The 16,549-nt window shown below is 43.5% G+C and overlaps 1 protein-coding gene across 1 annotated transcript; it reads right to left on the bottom strand.

The window, feature by feature from the left end:
* Nucleotides 1-2,507: 2,507 nt before the first annotated feature.
* pgap4 (post-GPI attachment to proteins GalNAc transferase 4) lies at nt 2,508-16,252 on the bottom strand. Its single transcript, XM_080721542.1, has 7 exons — nt 16,202-16,252; nt 13,075-13,259; nt 11,943-12,119; nt 10,355-10,535; nt 7,874-7,944; nt 5,061-5,308; nt 2,508-3,524 (listed from the first exon to the last, which is right to left on the bottom strand). The coding sequence occupies exons 2-7, from the start codon at nt 13,249-13,251 to the stop codon at nt 3,185-3,187; spliced, it is 1,194 nt and encodes a 397-aa protein (XP_080577668.1). The 5' UTR covers nt 13,252-13,259; nt 16,202-16,252; the 3' UTR covers nt 2,508-3,184.
* Between the last annotated feature and the right edge of the window lie 297 nt (nt 16,253-16,549).

The raw sequence follows: 16,549 nt of genomic DNA, 5'->3' as shown, positions 1-16,549 counted from the left end.
TAATAGAACCCCTTTTATGCCCATCAATATTAAGCCCATATTGTGGGACCTCAGGCATCTTACTGGTAATGTACTGTATTATGCTTATGTCTTTGGTCTCCAGTAGTGACCAGAACCTACAGAAGATACATTATTATAAACCCATCAAGACCTGGAATCATTTTATACTTTAGCTATTGAAAAATAGCAGATATACAAGCTCACAATGTGGCACTTGGTGCCACGCTGTGAGCTTGTACATCTGCTATTTTTGAAAAACTGTGAAAAATAAGTTTGCTAATCTCTAAATATATTTTTTTTCAAAGCAAACCTTTGTCACTCAAATCCGTGGCTGAATTTGCGGGGTCCTCGACACCAAAAGGTTTGAGAACCACCGATTTAGTAACCTCGCGTCACCAGGTATCCGTTTACAACGGGCCGTTTGATCCGTTCTAGGCAGAAACCACAGAAGCAGCAGCGTCGCTTTGTTTTGGTTCCCCCGTTTGTTTCCCCAATCCCTATTAAAATGCTCCAGTAGCCTAGTAGTGTATAGTCTTGCCAGTCGCTACGAGTTGGACTAAATGATGCATTTCCCAAAAGCTAAACTACGCCGCATCTAGGGGTTTATTATGTAGGCCCTAAAAGTATGTCCTTGAGTGCAGGGGAATTATTTTGGGTTAAAACTGTTTCCGGTTTGATAGTTCCGGTGTGGGTTAAAGATCCACTCGCTCTGCCTTTTCTGCTCGCTTCCGGCGCTTGCGACTGACGTCACAAATGTGGCTGAAAACAGCAGACCTACAAGCTCAAAACGCATAGCAAGCGCAACGCTTTGTGGGCTTGTAGATCGGCTGTTTTCGCCACCCAACACAGCCACCGGTGCCCAGTCGTTTTTAGAATACTACAGCTACATGGATTATTAATTCTTATTGAACACAGGAAAATAACACGTTTCTTTAAGAATATTTATTATTAAAAGAAACTATTTACTATATTAATAATATAGTAATAGTTTATTTTAATATAGTAATAATAATAATATAGTAAATAGTTTCTATATTAATAATATAGTGAATAGTTTCTTTTAATAATACATATCAGCGGTGAGAGACACCCCGGTGGTCAGCAGCGAGGCCCCCGCCGCTGGCCCCGTGGTCAGCGGCAAGACCTCCGCCGCTGACCGTCACCGGCGAGGCGAGGTGACCATCGGGTCTCCCGGTGGAGGATCGACGGATCCCCGCACGGTAGCCGAGTCAGCCGCCCTGCGGGGGTCTCTCGCCGCGGTCACCACGGGGTGGTGGTCAACACGTGATGGTGGTCTCCCGGTGGAGGGTCGACGGATCCCCGCACGGTAGCCGTGAGTCACCCGCCCTGTGGGGGTCTCTCGCCGCCGACAACGAGCTCGCTCACGGCCACCGTGCCGCTGACCCCCGCTCCTCTCACGGACCTCCGCTGGAGGTCCGTGAGAGGACACGGGGGTCAGCGGCTCCGTGGTCGGCGGCGAGAGACCCCCGCAGGGCGGCTACTCACGGCCACCGTGCGGGGATCCGTCGACCCTCCACCGGGAGACCACCACTCACGGTCAGTCACGGACCTCGCCCTGTGGTCGGCGGTGAGAAACCCCCGCAGGACGGCTGACTCACACTGAGGTCTCTCGCAGACCACCGGTCCTCAGGGGGGTACCTCAGTACTGTTATTTATTATTAAAAGTTACTTGGAATTTTCCGCAATAAGAATTAATGCAATACTGTTAATTATTATTAAAAGTTACTTTGGGGGATGTTGTTAGTCCTTGTTCAATAAAGGTTTGAAGAGGAAAAGCCAATCACAACATCATATTGTGTGCCGTCAGTTGCAACCGCCGGATGTGCAGAGTAGAAATGGCAGGCGCGCAGATCTGGACCAGACACCGGCCAAAGTGTAGTCCGTCTACAACAGGACTTTCCGCTCCGAACTGCACGAAACCCCGAAAAGTGAAGGGATCCCAGACTACTGATTTAGAGGACATATCGGGTCAATATATTCAAAGACTTGCACACATTTAATTGATTTCTCAAAAATAGCAGATCTACAAGCTCACAGGGCACCGAATGCCGCGCTGTGAGATTGTAGATCTGCTATTTTTCACTTGTTAAAGCCTCTAAATGGGTTAATATATATATTTGTTTACAAAGGCTACATTATTACTCCTGTTTCCTTCCTGTAAAACAAAACAAAAATAAATCCAAATTCCAAGTTTTCATGGAAACAAACAAACAACGTCTGTCAGAATATCTTCAAATATTTAATCGATAAAAATGTGATTTTACAAAATGTACAGCAAGAGAATTATGTAAATCGACTCGCCTCTCATTGGTTTACAGCAAGGCGGTTGTGTCAAATGTTGCGTCTACAAGCGCGTGCACACACACACCCACACCCACACCCACACACACACACACACCCACACCCACACCCACACCCACACACACACACACACACACCCACACCCACACCCACACACCCACACCCACCCACACCCACACCCACAGCGACGTATTCTTACAGTCACGTGTAAACCTGTTCCCTAAAATAAAAACCTCCTATAGTGCCACCATGAGAGGCCAAGGTCACACAATCTGATGGGTAATCAAATGCTGTGTAACACCAAAATAGCGGTAAAAAAATCCCATCACACACAGATTTGGAGGGCCCTCCTGTAGTAACTCTGAGGACCCCCCTGTTGAAGACCCCTGATTCAGGTCGTAGTATTATAAGAGTCTGGGGCTGGGGAGGGGTTGTATTGTGTTATAAGTCTGGGGTTGGGAGGGTTGTATCATAAGATTCTGGGGTTGGGAGGGTTGTATCATAACAGTCTGGTGCTGGGAGGGTTGTATCATAAGAGTCTGGGGTTGGGAGGGTTGTATCATAAGAGTCTGGGGTTGGGAGGCTTGTATCATAAGAGTCTGGGGCTGGGAGGGTTGTATCATAAGAGTCTGGGGTTGGGAGGGTTGTATCATAAGCGTCTGGGGCTGGGAGGGTTGTATCATAAGAGTCTGGTGCTGGGGAGGGGTTGTATCATAAGAGTCTGGGGTTGGGAGGGTTGTATCATAGGAGTCTGGGGTTGGGAGGGTTGTATCATAAGAGTCTGGTGCTGGGAGGGTTTGTATCATAGGAGTCTGGGGTTGGGAGGGTTGTATCTTAAGAGTCTGGGGCTGGGAGGGTTGTATCATAAGAGTCTGGGGTTGGGAGGGTTGGAGCGAACGGAGGAAAAGGCTCCGATGTGGCTGATGAGGTTGGGCTCCAGGCTGTGCGCTCGGTGGCGCCCTCCCCTGGTCAGCTGGTAGAGCACCATGTCCTTGGCGTGGCCCTTCAGGCAGTGGGCGCGGTCCAGGTGTGAGGTCACGGCGTGGGAGGAGTTAAAGGGGAACAGCATGGCGGGCGTGCAGCACTCGGTGGCGGGGCTGACGGCGTACAGCTGTGCACTGAGCCTCCGAGCCTCTAGGAGGTAGTGTCTCCCCAGCAGCTCCACCACCGCCATGCTGTACAGGGTGAAGAACAGCAGCTGGCTGTGGACACAGGAGATGACTGTTAATCCTTTAATACTGTACAGGAAATCACCCTTAACATGTTAATACTGAACAGGAAATCACCCTTAACATGTTAATACTGAACAGGAAATCACCCTTAACACCTTAATACTGAACAGGAAATGACCCTTAACACGTTAATTAGTCTTGCGTAGACAACTATTCCACAATCTCTGAATGCTATATAGAGTCTGGAACAGCAGCTCCCTAACGGCGAGTAATGGAAACGGGCATTACCGTTCAAGAAAATATATTTTAAAATGACATTTCTGCTAAGCAGCAAGCTAAACATGTTTATATGATTTTTATTTATATAATGATAAATGTGTGCGATGTGAGACGGAAACGGAAGTGACGAGGAGGCTTCACTTCCGCTTTATCTCGCACTCATCATTTCTATTCCGGTTTGCCAGACTGTATGCTGGGGGCATTTTGCTAATCGCGGAGGCAACAGTCTGGCCTCGCGAGACTACACGATAATACTGAACAGGAAATGACCGTTAACCCTTTAATACTGAACAGGAAATGACCCTTAACACCTTAATACTGAACAGGAAATGACCGTTAACCCTTTAATACTGAACAGGAAATGACCCTTAACACCTTAATACTGAACAGGAAATGACCCTTAACACCTTAATACTGAACAGGAAATGACCCTTAACACCTTAATACTGAACAGGAAATGACCCTTAACACCTTAATACTGAACAGGAAATGACCATTAACCCTTTAATACTGAACAGGAAATGACCATTAACCCTTTAATACTGAACAGGAAATGACCCTTAACACCTTAATACTGAACAGGAAATGATCATTAATTATTTTACTGCTAAACAAGCGTTTTTCTTTTTTATTCAACCTGTCTGTTTTCTCCAGTGCACATAAACAATAATGGTGGCGGGATCACTTCTTTGCTGGTTTTTTCAGCCTGGATCTACTTTCTCGATTTCCATGTCTGAAAACCGATGCAAACCGAGGGGGAGGAGCAGCCTCTCACTCCAAAAATGGATACCGCCCAAATCCCACATACCAGCAACTGGCTCAGTGACCTGCCTCGTTAATCATTGACTGCCAACCCACACCTCTTGGGATCGAATCCCGCTAGTCCTAGACAGACTACAATTTAGCCGGAAAGAACAAACCGGATTCAGTTTTAACCCAAAATAATTCCTCTGCGCTCAAGGACATACTTTTAGGGCCTACCTAATAAACCCCTTGATGTGGCGTAGTTTAGCTTTTGGAAAATGTGTTTGGTATATACATCTTTTAGTCCAACTCGTAGCGACTGGCAAGACTACTCTAGGCTACTCCAGCATTTTAATAGGGATTGGGGAAACAAACGAGGAGAACCAAAACAACACGACGCCACTTCTTCTGCTTGTGGTTTCCACCTAGACCGGATCAAACCGCCCGTTGTAAACTAATTCCAGGCTTTCTTCTTAGGAAAGCCTGGTGACGCGAGGTTAGCGTTCACATACCAATCTGCGACCTACGATCACAATAACTCACCTGGGACAGAGTGTGACGGTAGGGACAGTCAGTAGGATAACAGTAGCTCCTAGCAGCCCTACTCCCAGCCACTCCAGCAGCCGGTAGGGCTCAGGGTTCCAGTAGCGCTGCAGCCTCTCAGGATGGTAGAGCTTCACGTACAGGCTGTGACGACTGAACCGTCTGGACAGGATGTTCTGGATGACGGACAGGAAGTCCTCCCTGGGCAGGGCATCGTCCTCTAGCACCACCATGTGGCGGGGCCTCACCTGCACGTCACACATGACATTAACCCATTTAGATCTACAAGCTCACAGCGTGGCGCTGCGAGCTTGTAGATCTGCTATTTTTGAAAAATCGTGAACAAGTCTTTGAATATTTTTGACACGATTCCATGAATGTCTTCTAAATCAGTGGTTCTCAAACTATTTCATGTCAAGGACCCCCAAAATTACATGTATTTGGCCGCTGACCCCATCTCAAAATATGTTGTTCCAGGGACCCCCCAGAAGCAAATATTTGAGTTGCAAATGTTCACTTTTAAAAAGATATATTCAAAGACTTGCAAAAAAACAAAAATCAAGATTTTTCTAAAATAGCAGATCTACAAGCTCGGGCTGTGAGCTTGTAGATCTGCTATTTTGCAATAGTTGAAGCTTTAAATAATTCTAGGCCTAAATGTCAACTTATTCACCTACACATCATACATAGGGATGGGCCATGTGGTCACAAATATCGTTTAAACGATGCAACGTCTCCACGATATGCCTTTTCAGAGATATCGTATGTATCGTGATACAATGAAAATCCTGTTGTATTGCTAATACAGAGATTTATTGCAGATTTCATTTAAACCTACATTTTGGTCTAAATCTAGTAGTTCTCAAACTTTAAAATGTCAAGGTCTCCCTACTGTCAGAGTTCCATAATTGTAATGATCAATTGAGACCTCCCAAAAGGAACCCACAGAGGACTTTTAGTTTTTGTTACCTTGTAGGTGGTTGTACTGTTAACACATCGGGTGCCCACGTGGTGTCTACGCGTCAATCTCTTTGATCTTTACGAGTGCCCAACGACGCGCTTGACGCGTTGTACAGTAAATTATACTGTACTGTAGCTACTGCACTTGGCTACCGCGGTGATGAAACAACTCCATTTCCCAACATGCAGCGCGCAATTACGTCACCCGGACGTGCTGTGTGGCTCGTTGACTTCCTGTTTACCGGCTGCACAAAAGTGCTGTTTTCTCCGGATTCCCTTCCTTTTTTCATTTTTTTCTCAAAACGGCAGCCTCTTCTACATGCCGTAACACAAACACTGTGGCTTAGAAATGATAAAAAACGGTCCTGACTGAAAGAAAAGATTTTCGCGAAATAAACAGGACATACTCGGATTACATTTACTCGGATTACTTTTCTCGCCAGTACTCTCGTCGGTAGGTAAAATGACGCGTTGCCATGGGCACCAGCAAAATAAGACGTCAGAGATCACGTGGGCATCCGATGTGTTAAGTAACTTGAAAAATAACCATAAAAACCAACATGGAAAATAATCATGATAAGATCATATATATTGATACAGCTTGGAAGAATATCATAATATTGTATTTTTCTATATCGCCCACCCCTAATCATACATGACATTAACTTATTCTCTGCCAAAAGACCAGAGTGCCATAGACCCGTTTTACGTGTTTTTAAACTAGAAAGTAGACTAGCTCTTCCCTGACATATGAGACAACATGTGAGCCTCAGTGACACCTGTGTGGCTTTGTCAACGGATCAGAGGCCTTAAAGGAGTAGTTCACCCCCAAAATGACTTTTTTTCTATTGATTACTCATGCTATGGAGACTTGAGTTCAATAATATTTTTGAGTTTTTGTTGCATTCCTAAGACAATAATTTGATAACAATACATTTACCCCCATTGATTCCGGATGGGGACCCAAATCATCCAGAATCAGTGGGGGTAAATTGATTAAAATCACATTGTTGTCTTAGCAATGTGACAAATACAAAAAAAAATATTAGTGAACTCGAGTCTCCATGGCATGAGTAATCAATAGAAAAAGGTAATTTTGGGGGTAAACTACTCCTTTAAAGTTATACCATGTAACTTTTTTTATAAAACAAATCTTAAAATTGTCCTAACTGTTAAATCGCTAAAGTTTTAGAACACCCACTCCGTTATTTTCAGCTTCTAAAGCCTTCTCTTTATATGTTTTCTATGAGCCGTGAGGGGGGGAGAATTTCGCGGCAAAATTGCGTCATCACACTACCGGCCAATCACAGCGAGGGTTATACACTGCCGGCCAATCACAGCGCATCTTGAAGTGGGGTCGCTATGGCGGCCATATTTGTAGTCGCACGTGTGTCTCTACTCAAAAGGTAACCTCGCCTACCAGGCAGGGTGAAGGAGTCATTTTCTCCGGAATGCCTGAACGCACAGGAACCAGGGACCCCTCAAAAGATAGATCTCGGCGAGGTGGAGGCAGACGAGGTGGAGGCAGACGCGAAAAATGGCCGAAAGACGCGGACGCGACCACGGTTTGCTATAGGGCTACTGACCACTAGTTGAGCATCTTACACAGTATAGCTTTAAGCTAGATGCAGAATAGACCCAAATTTAGAGTGAACATTTTTAACTCAAATCTCTGCTTCTGGGGGTCCCTGGAACAACATAATTTGAGATGGGGGTCCACGACCAAATACATATCATTTTGGGGGTCCTTGACATGACAAAGTTTGAGAACCAGAACCTGATTTCTTGTTTAATTAATCATTTTTGGCGAGAAAAGGATATATTAACAATGATAAAATATGAATAATTCTCACCATCTCCCATCCTCTCCTCAAACAGAAGACATAATCTCTCTTCTCCTTCTCAAAGATGTTGACTCCTCCCCCTGTGGTTGAAAAATGCAAACGTTTCATCAAACCAATCCATTTATTGCCTTGCCAAAAGTTAACGATTTTAATCGAAAAGAAAATATTGGCGCTTTTTTTGTTTCCCCAAAGAATTGTGTTCAAATTGTGAAAATAGCAGACCACAATGCTTGAGCTAAAGTGGTTAGTCCAGGGGTCGGCAACCCAAAATGTTGAAAGAGCCATATTGGACCACAAAAAACCAAAACAAATCTGTCTGGAGCCGCAAAAAATTATAAAAGCCTTATAAATCGTTGTTGTCGGGTGGAAACCTTGTATGTCCAAAACGTCGTTGTGTATTTATCATTTAAAAAATGAACTAAACTAGTGAAAACAGCCGATCTACAAGCACACAACGCCTCGCACTGCGAGGTGTTGTGTGCTTGTAGATCTGCTGTTTTCACTACTTTTGTGCGTCAGTCTTGTATGATGAAGCAGGACTTTACTTTGCGGAAAAAAAACATACAAATATGAAACTTGGAGATACAAGGTTTCTGCCCGACAGTGACGATAACAAAATCGTTAAAACAAAAAATACATTTTTTCCCCCCCATCTTTTTTTCTTTTTCATAATTTTTTTAAAAAGCTCCAGGGAGCCACTAGGGTGGCGCTAAAGAGCCGCATGCGGCTCTAGAGCCACGGGTTGCTGACCCCCGGGTTAGTCAGACTAATCAAAATATTCAAAAAATGAATTAAGTCAAGTTGTTCATATATGAAAAGATATAGCAAAAGAACGCTATGGATTATTGTCATGACCATAGAATAAAATAGTGAATAAATAAATAAATAAAATAATAAATAGTGATTAAAGGGATATTCCACTTTCAACAGGGAAACACCTTATGGGCTTTTCTCCACACACACACCCATTGTAACTTCAAACTCCATTTTAACCATGATAGATTCATTAAAAACACCCATATTTTTTCTGGTGACTCATACTACCCTCTAGTGGTGCGCGGGCTGACCCGGTGCCCCCACCCGCCCGCCAACCCGCCCGCAAGCGGGTGGGTGGGTCAAGGTTTCAGACCTTTTCAGGCGGGCGGCGGGCGGGTTATCACCACAATCACGTGCAAAAAATAAATAAGAATAATCACCTGTTCTTATTTGCCTTTTATTCTTAATAAGAGCAGGCCTATAAAGAATAAGAATACAACATTTTAATACGAGCACGAACGAGCGAGTTTTAAAATGCGCCAAAGAGGAGCGAGGTTTCTCCTCCGCTCCTTGGTGCGAGGACCGTCCCAATTCCGCTCCTGTTGGGGCCGCGAACCACATCTTGCCAACATTTGACACAACGTGAGCACAGCAGAGAAGATGCACAAACAATTCAGCGCGTGTCGCTGATCAGGATCATCCACACAAGTCTGTTTATAAATACTATGTGTCGGTTAAGTTATATAACCAGCCAGTCAACGGATACGATTTGAAACACAACTTTCACAAGTGAGGTGGATTTTTTGACTGAATGAACCAACCACGCTTACCTCGAGTCGCTCCCATCTCTCCAATCTGGTGATTAATCAATAACCAACTGGATTTATTATTGTCCGTCTTTTGCTGTTTGTTTAAAGTGCGAGGCGCTGTATAAATATGATTGACATAAAACCGCCATTCTTACCCCAACGATGCCCGGCGATTCAGAGAGAATGAACGTCTTTGAATGAATGTCTTTTAGGCTAAACCCCAATTTGAACAACACGTTTGTTTATTTAGCCCATGACTATGTTGTGCTACTGTAAACGTTTCTGTAAAGCGACTTTGGGTACTTATATTAGAAGAGCCGTATATAAAGATGAGCTATTGTGGAGATGATATACCATCTTTTTTTTAAATGCGGGTTGCGGGGCGGGCGGATTCGTTGATTTGTATATTGTTCTGCGGCGCGGGCGCGGGCAGGTTACGTTCCGTGCGGGCTGTGGGTCGTGCGGGTTATGAAAAAAAGATGACCCGCGCATCACTACTACCCTCCTAATATGTGAGCAGGCCGTGTTTTTTCCATAACCTTTTTCATTTAATAATTATTTGGGAAAGTGGAAAAAAATGAAATACAAAAAAATAATGGGTGTTTTTAATGAATCTATCATGTTTAAAATGAAGTTTGAAGTTACAATGGGTGTGTGTGGGGAGAGGCCCTGGGCCTGGAGGGCAATGGGTGTGTGTGGGGAGAGGCCCTGGGCCTGGAGGGCCTGTTAACATTTACATCAAATATCTAAATATTGAATCAAGCAAATTAAAAACTGTTCAGGGTGTTCATAAAAGCATGATTAGACGATAAAATTACCAAAAGTTTTTTTGAAAGTGAAATATCCCTTTAAATAAAGTAATATATAAATAGTGAATAAATAAACAGTGAATAAAAAAGCAATAAACAGTAATTAAACCTCTAACCATTGATCTTCCTCCTCTCCTCTGTGGTGGGCCGCACCACGCGGAACCATCCCTCCAGCAGCGAGGCGCCCTCGTTCCCCAGGGGACCGCTCTCCACGTCGCACACCAGCACCTCCGCGCAGCGCCTGTTCACGTCCCCCTGCTGACAGGCAGCCAACAGGCCTGCAAGACGCTGCATCACCTGCAGAGGGCAGCGGTCCATCACAACAATACTTTATGATATTCTACTTCAGCGGGTTTCAACCCTTTTCATATCAAGGCAGGCACATGCACACTTAGACATCAAAGGGGGCTTGAGCCCCTGCCCTTTTACAGTCTGTAAAAAAGTGCCCTCTCCAGATCATGAATGCAGTTTTTGCTATGGTGAAAGAAACGCAAATGCCACCTCTTTCCATGTCATACCTAAATGCAGCATTCAAGAGAATTGCCTTGTCCAAACTCTCTGATCTTGAATGCAGCATCTTATGTTGAAAGAATTGCCCTCTCTGTGTAGAAATCCATGCCGTTACGCCACATCTCCAGAATTCAATTGATTATGTTCATTGTGGTATCACGCACTGATAATAGCCAATCTCCAAGCTCACAGAGAAATGTCAGCCCCTGCCTCTCTAACATTCTCTGCATGTCCCTGTATCAAGATCCATTATTTATTCAGCATTTGAGCCATGGACCACCATTTGATGACCTTTAGCCTCTCCCACAACCACACATTTGTCCATAACTCCAGGGACTACCCAGAAGTCTGAAGGTTCATTAGTCTGAATTTAGTTAGGGTTACTGAGGTTAGGGTTACTGAGGTTAGGATTAGGCATAGTATTCTTAACAGATTCGGACTAATGAACCTTCGGACCAATGCCATGGCACCCATAACTCCATGCTCTATTGGATGTTGGTGGCATAGGTGAGATGACAGGCAAACTTTGATCAAAATAACAATTCTTCTACATTCTATGATTGTGTAGACTTATTGTAAATTGAGTAATGCAGCTGTTTGACAATAATTTAACTCTTGAGAGCCTAAAATGAAACCAAATGGCCTTGTAAGGGTCTGTTTGGTTTCATTAGAGTTAAAGATCTATAAGGGTCCATTTGGTTACCAACTCTCCACCATTTAGCTGGGGACCACCTGGACCACTGGTGGTCCCCGCACCACTGCATGAAAACCCCTGTTCAGTGTTATTTTGAAAACTTTGAATGAAAACAATCACTGGAGAATTGACAGAGCTCTGGCAGAGTCCTTACGAACAAACATTTGTTTCTGTGCTCTAGACATGGACTGTGCTGATTTAACACTACACTACTAGCAGCTAGAAACAACATTCCAAAACTATTTGATAGCTTATACCTTTGGCTTTCATTGAAATGTAAAAAAAAAAGTTGCTACATACTGTACATGTACTGTACTATACAAAAATGGGTTTCCGGCCTGAGGGGTAAAATTAGGCCAATCTCTCATTTGAATCATCTATCAAGTATCTATCTATCGAATAGGTAAAAAACTGAAAACATGAATTAAATCCTTAATCAATTATATGGGCAACAATGAATGGTCCAGTAAAATTGATTGACAGATGCAGCGTCCTATCACCTGCAGCAGGTAGTGGAAGTCCCGCCCCTGGCCGCTCCGCCTGGCCGTCACCACGGTAACCAACAGCTCCGGCTCAGGAGGCGGGGCTTGGGGGTCAGGAGGCGGTCCTTGGGGGTCGGGAGGCGGGGTTCTGGTGGTCCAATAGCGTAGAGCCTCCTGTCCTCTCTGATAGCTGTCCTGCAGATTATAGAGAATCTTATCGATATATTTTATAAACAGTGCACAAAAAGTAAGGAGAATTGACTTCGGCCCATTATATCTCTCCTTTAATAATACAATTGGTATTGTGTTTTATATAGTTTTTATCGTTGATTAGTCACCTTTACAAGGAGGTACAGCTTGTAAGCATCGGGCATTCGTGGAATGAGCAATACAGCCAAATGTGTGGGTAGCAGCGACCCAAAATGGCCAAAATGGCCTGTAATACTTTTTTGCTGGCATTCACTCTCGTTTTGGGCTTCAAATGCTGGCAGGTGTGTGCCAGTCACAGGTGTGTGCCAGTCACAGGTGTGTGCCAGTCACAGGTGTGTGCCAGTCACAGGTGTGTGCCAGTCACAGGTGTGTGCCAGTCACAGGTGTGTGCCAGTCACAGGTGTGTACCAGTCACAGGTGTGTGCCAGTCACAGGTGTGTGCCAGTCACAGGACCTGGGCATTGTGCGGCCCGGGGGCGTATGCGGCCCTTTGGTTCACTCTGACCGGCACTTGTAGGGTTAATGGCAAATTACAAAATAAACACATTTTCTAATTTTACCTCAAGCATGGACTCAAGGTCTTTGCACACTGCTGCGTTTTTCGGGCTGTATATCGGATTTATTTTCGGACCAGGGTTGATTTTTTTCCGATTTTCGCAGCTGTTGCACTGAGTCCCTTGCTCTCTCTCTCCCTGGCTTTTGGATTTTGGATTTCCAAAATGCAACGAAAACACGCAGTGCAGTGTGCAACCAGCTTAAAGCTGCATTGCTTTTATTTTGAAGTTTTTTATTCACGTACATATGGACGCAATGTGTGTGTGATCATTGGATGTTAACGATAACAAGCAGGTGGTCAGAAGTCAAGACGACCTGACTCAAAAATGGCTAAAGTGGTTAAAAAAAGAAAAGTCGATGTGGAATGCCGAATTTGTTTTCTAACCTGTAGCGCTGCTTCGCTCATAGGGTCCAGGTAAAGGGACTTGATGTAGTAATAGCTGTAGACCAGGCGGTGGCAGCAGAGAGGCAGGGCCACGCAGAAGGTCACCAGCAGCAGAAGAAGAGCCTGGACCGTGGAGCCGGTCCTGGAACAGCTCAGGAACCGCAGCTTGAGCCACATCTGGTGCTCTGTGGATGCACACGCACACACACACACACACACACATACACAACACACACACAGAGTACACACACACGCACACACCAGACACACACCCCTTCTTTATTTACGTTCACATTTAACAAGATATTCTTGAACAAACAAACAACGATGAGGATTAGTGCTGGGCGATTAATCGAAAATGTATCGCGATTGAATTTCAGACACGTATGCAGTCTCATTTCTAATGCGATAAGGCGATTCTATGACGTCATGACACTGTGGCAGGGAAATAAAACGTTTGAGCAACAGTCGCTGTCTCCCCTTTTCTCTCTCTTCTTTTCTACCACACGCACGCATGCACACGCGCACGCACGTCGCACACGCAGTCAAAGCTCTTTCAAGACTATTCCCCTTACCACCTCTCCCATCAAAGTCATACCTTCTTTAAGATGATGTCCCTCTAAAGTATTCAGGCCGGGGAGGGAGCGAAGCCTCCAACGGTCTACCCATGAGAGGACGGAGAGTCAGAGGGAGAAGAAAACCTCCCTGTTCTAGTTCTCCTTCTCCCTCCAACTCAGCCTACCTCTATTTATACCCTCAGGATTCAAACCCGCGGGGAAACTTCCCCTTTGCTTTTAGGCAATACAAAACAACAGCACTATGACGACGCATTACTTCAACAGTGGAATGGAAACTTACTAGGTCGAACATTTTCACCACCATCTATCACAACACCTTATGCTTTAACCAGTGAAAAATAGCAGATATACAAGCTCACAAGCTGCGAGCTTGTAGATCTGCTATTTTTGAAAAAGTTGCGAAAATGTGTGCAAATCTTTGAATATGTATGTATTTTCAAAGCGAACGTTTGCAACTCAAATTTTGCTTCTGGGGGGTCCCTAGGACTAAATATTTTGAGATGCGGGTCCGTGGCAAAATACATATCATTTTGGGGGTCCTTCACATGAAAAGGTTTGAGAACCACTGACATAGTAGTCTCTCAAGAACAGACTAAATGAGCTCCATTTAAGTGAAAAGGCCCTTTTCTTTGTCGATGGCTGGCCAGGTTGCTGACAGAAACATAGGTTTAAAAAAAAAAGACAAAAAACTCAGAAGGATTCAAAAGACACTTATAGAATCGGGTCAAAATTCTAATTTTCACGATTTTTCAAAAATAGCAGATCTACAAGCTCGCAGCGCGGCACTGCGAGCTTGTATATCTGCTATTTTTTCAATAGTTAAAGCATTCAATAACGATACACAATGATGTGTACCCGTTGTAGCCCTGCATAGACGGGGAACGGTTAAAAAGAAGAAGTCCCCCCTCCTCGCCGCAGTATGAGGACACCTCCATTTCAACAGGTGCACGAGGTCCAGAAGAGGAACTTCTCTTCACCGCAACGTATCGACACACCGCTAACTTACGCCCTCTCACCATGACTTGCTTTTTGTACATAGCAGACACGTGCATGAGAAGTAGTGATGAGAAAGAAAGAAAACATGATAGTTCTCAATTCATCTTTTAATCTTAACTGTTCCAGGTAGTCTAACTGTTTTTTTATATGAGACATAGCTAATTGTTATTTCAATACTTTTACTTCCAATACTTGCTTTTGGAAAATAACAAATCATAAATAAAATAAAAATCTGTCCTATTTTCATCAATTGTCTGTAAATTGTACTATAGATAGGCCTACAGTTTTTTTCTTTTTTTGTGTAACCAACTTGTATCGTAAGGGTAATTCTTTACATGTTGGAAATAGCAGATCGCGACACATTCGATCGGCTTTTTCCACTATCAATGTTATTTTTTTAAAGTATAAAGTTGTCAAATATGTCAGTCATTACTTTGTATATTTAGGTTATGTGTCATATCTGCCATGTGCAACTTCAAAGCATACAAGCCAAACAGAAATGTAATTGTCAACCTCAAAAACTCATTAATTGCTAATTAATTGCAATTATTTGAGTGACAATTAATACTCATGTAAAATGTCATAATATTTGGTGATAGCCCTAATCGAGTTCACAGCTATCATCCTGTCATGATTTTATTTATCCATTATGACTGCTGGCCCAGATGTTATCCCTTACTAAAACAACCTCCTAATTCTGCTATTTGAAAGTAGCAGATCTACAAGCTCACTGTGAGGTTAGATGTTATGGGACCACATAGTGGGCAACATGTTGTGAGCTTGTAGATCTGCCATTTCAAATAGGCTATTATATTGGTTTTATCATTAGTATTTATTGCTATCAGCAAACGTGACCAGTCTCATTATTATTATTATCATCATCATCATCATCATCATCAAGTGTTGGAAAAAGTACTACATTCTTTACTCGAAATAGAAATACTCTGTTACAAGTAAAAGTCCGGAATTCAAAATGTAGCCTACTTGAGTAAAAGTACAAAAGTATTGGCATCAAAATATACTTTAAGTATCAAAAGTAAAAGTAGCTACAAAATGTTTGAAAATAGCAGATCTACAAGCTCACAACGCGGATGCATTGTGACTCAGGTTTCAAATAATAGTGGAGTAAAAGTCCAATAGGCCTACTTGAAAATACTCAAATAAAGTAGCCTACAAATATACCTCCGAATTGTACTTAAGTAAATGTACTTAGTTACTTTCCACGGCCACTGTTATTACTGTACTATGTAAACATGGTCTTCAGCTGTCAGTCTATCATCAAACTGGATTAAAATAATCATTCATTAATCCTTTTAATTCTATCCGTTCTAATCTATTCTAAACCGGTTAATCCGTTCGATAAGAACTTCCTGTCATGTCTGATAACTTCACAACATCACCAGCTGACTGACGTCATTAAAACCAACCGATCACAGATCGATCAGCATTCAGCAAGCCATGAACAGATCTATGTTATCAGTGAGAAGTGACAGACATCAGATCAAAGGAGATCAAAGGCTTTAGAACGTAACAATGTAACCAAACAAACTCACCACAGCTTGCTCAGTGGCCGCGGCCATCAAACACCAGCCGCTTTACCCTGGTAGAGGCGCAGCGCCAAGCTGTTTACCGTAAATGACCTGTCTAGAGAGCACCAAACACCACTGTTGTAGGAACGCAGTCTAAACACACACAGTACCTGCTGTGACCACCAGAGGGCAACACACCACATGGAAAAGACACATTTTGTGTTTTCTATATTAGGAATATGATAACCCAGCAATGCCAGCATGCAAACACATATCCTTAATTATGCATTATTAATGTTGTTAATGTTGTGTACTCTTGGTAGGCTATAAGTATTCATATTGAATTTATACCATTTTATAAATTGAAGTGCA

The sequence above is a fragment of the Nannobrachium achirus genome (genome assembly GCF_963921795.1).
Source record: "Nannobrachium achirus genome assembly, chromosome: 3".
NCBI lineage: Eukaryota > Metazoa > Chordata > Actinopteri > Myctophiformes > Myctophidae > Nannobrachium > Nannobrachium achirus.
The sequence above is the reverse complement of the archived record's forward strand: the minus strand, read 5'-3'. Positions and strand labels throughout refer to the sequence as shown.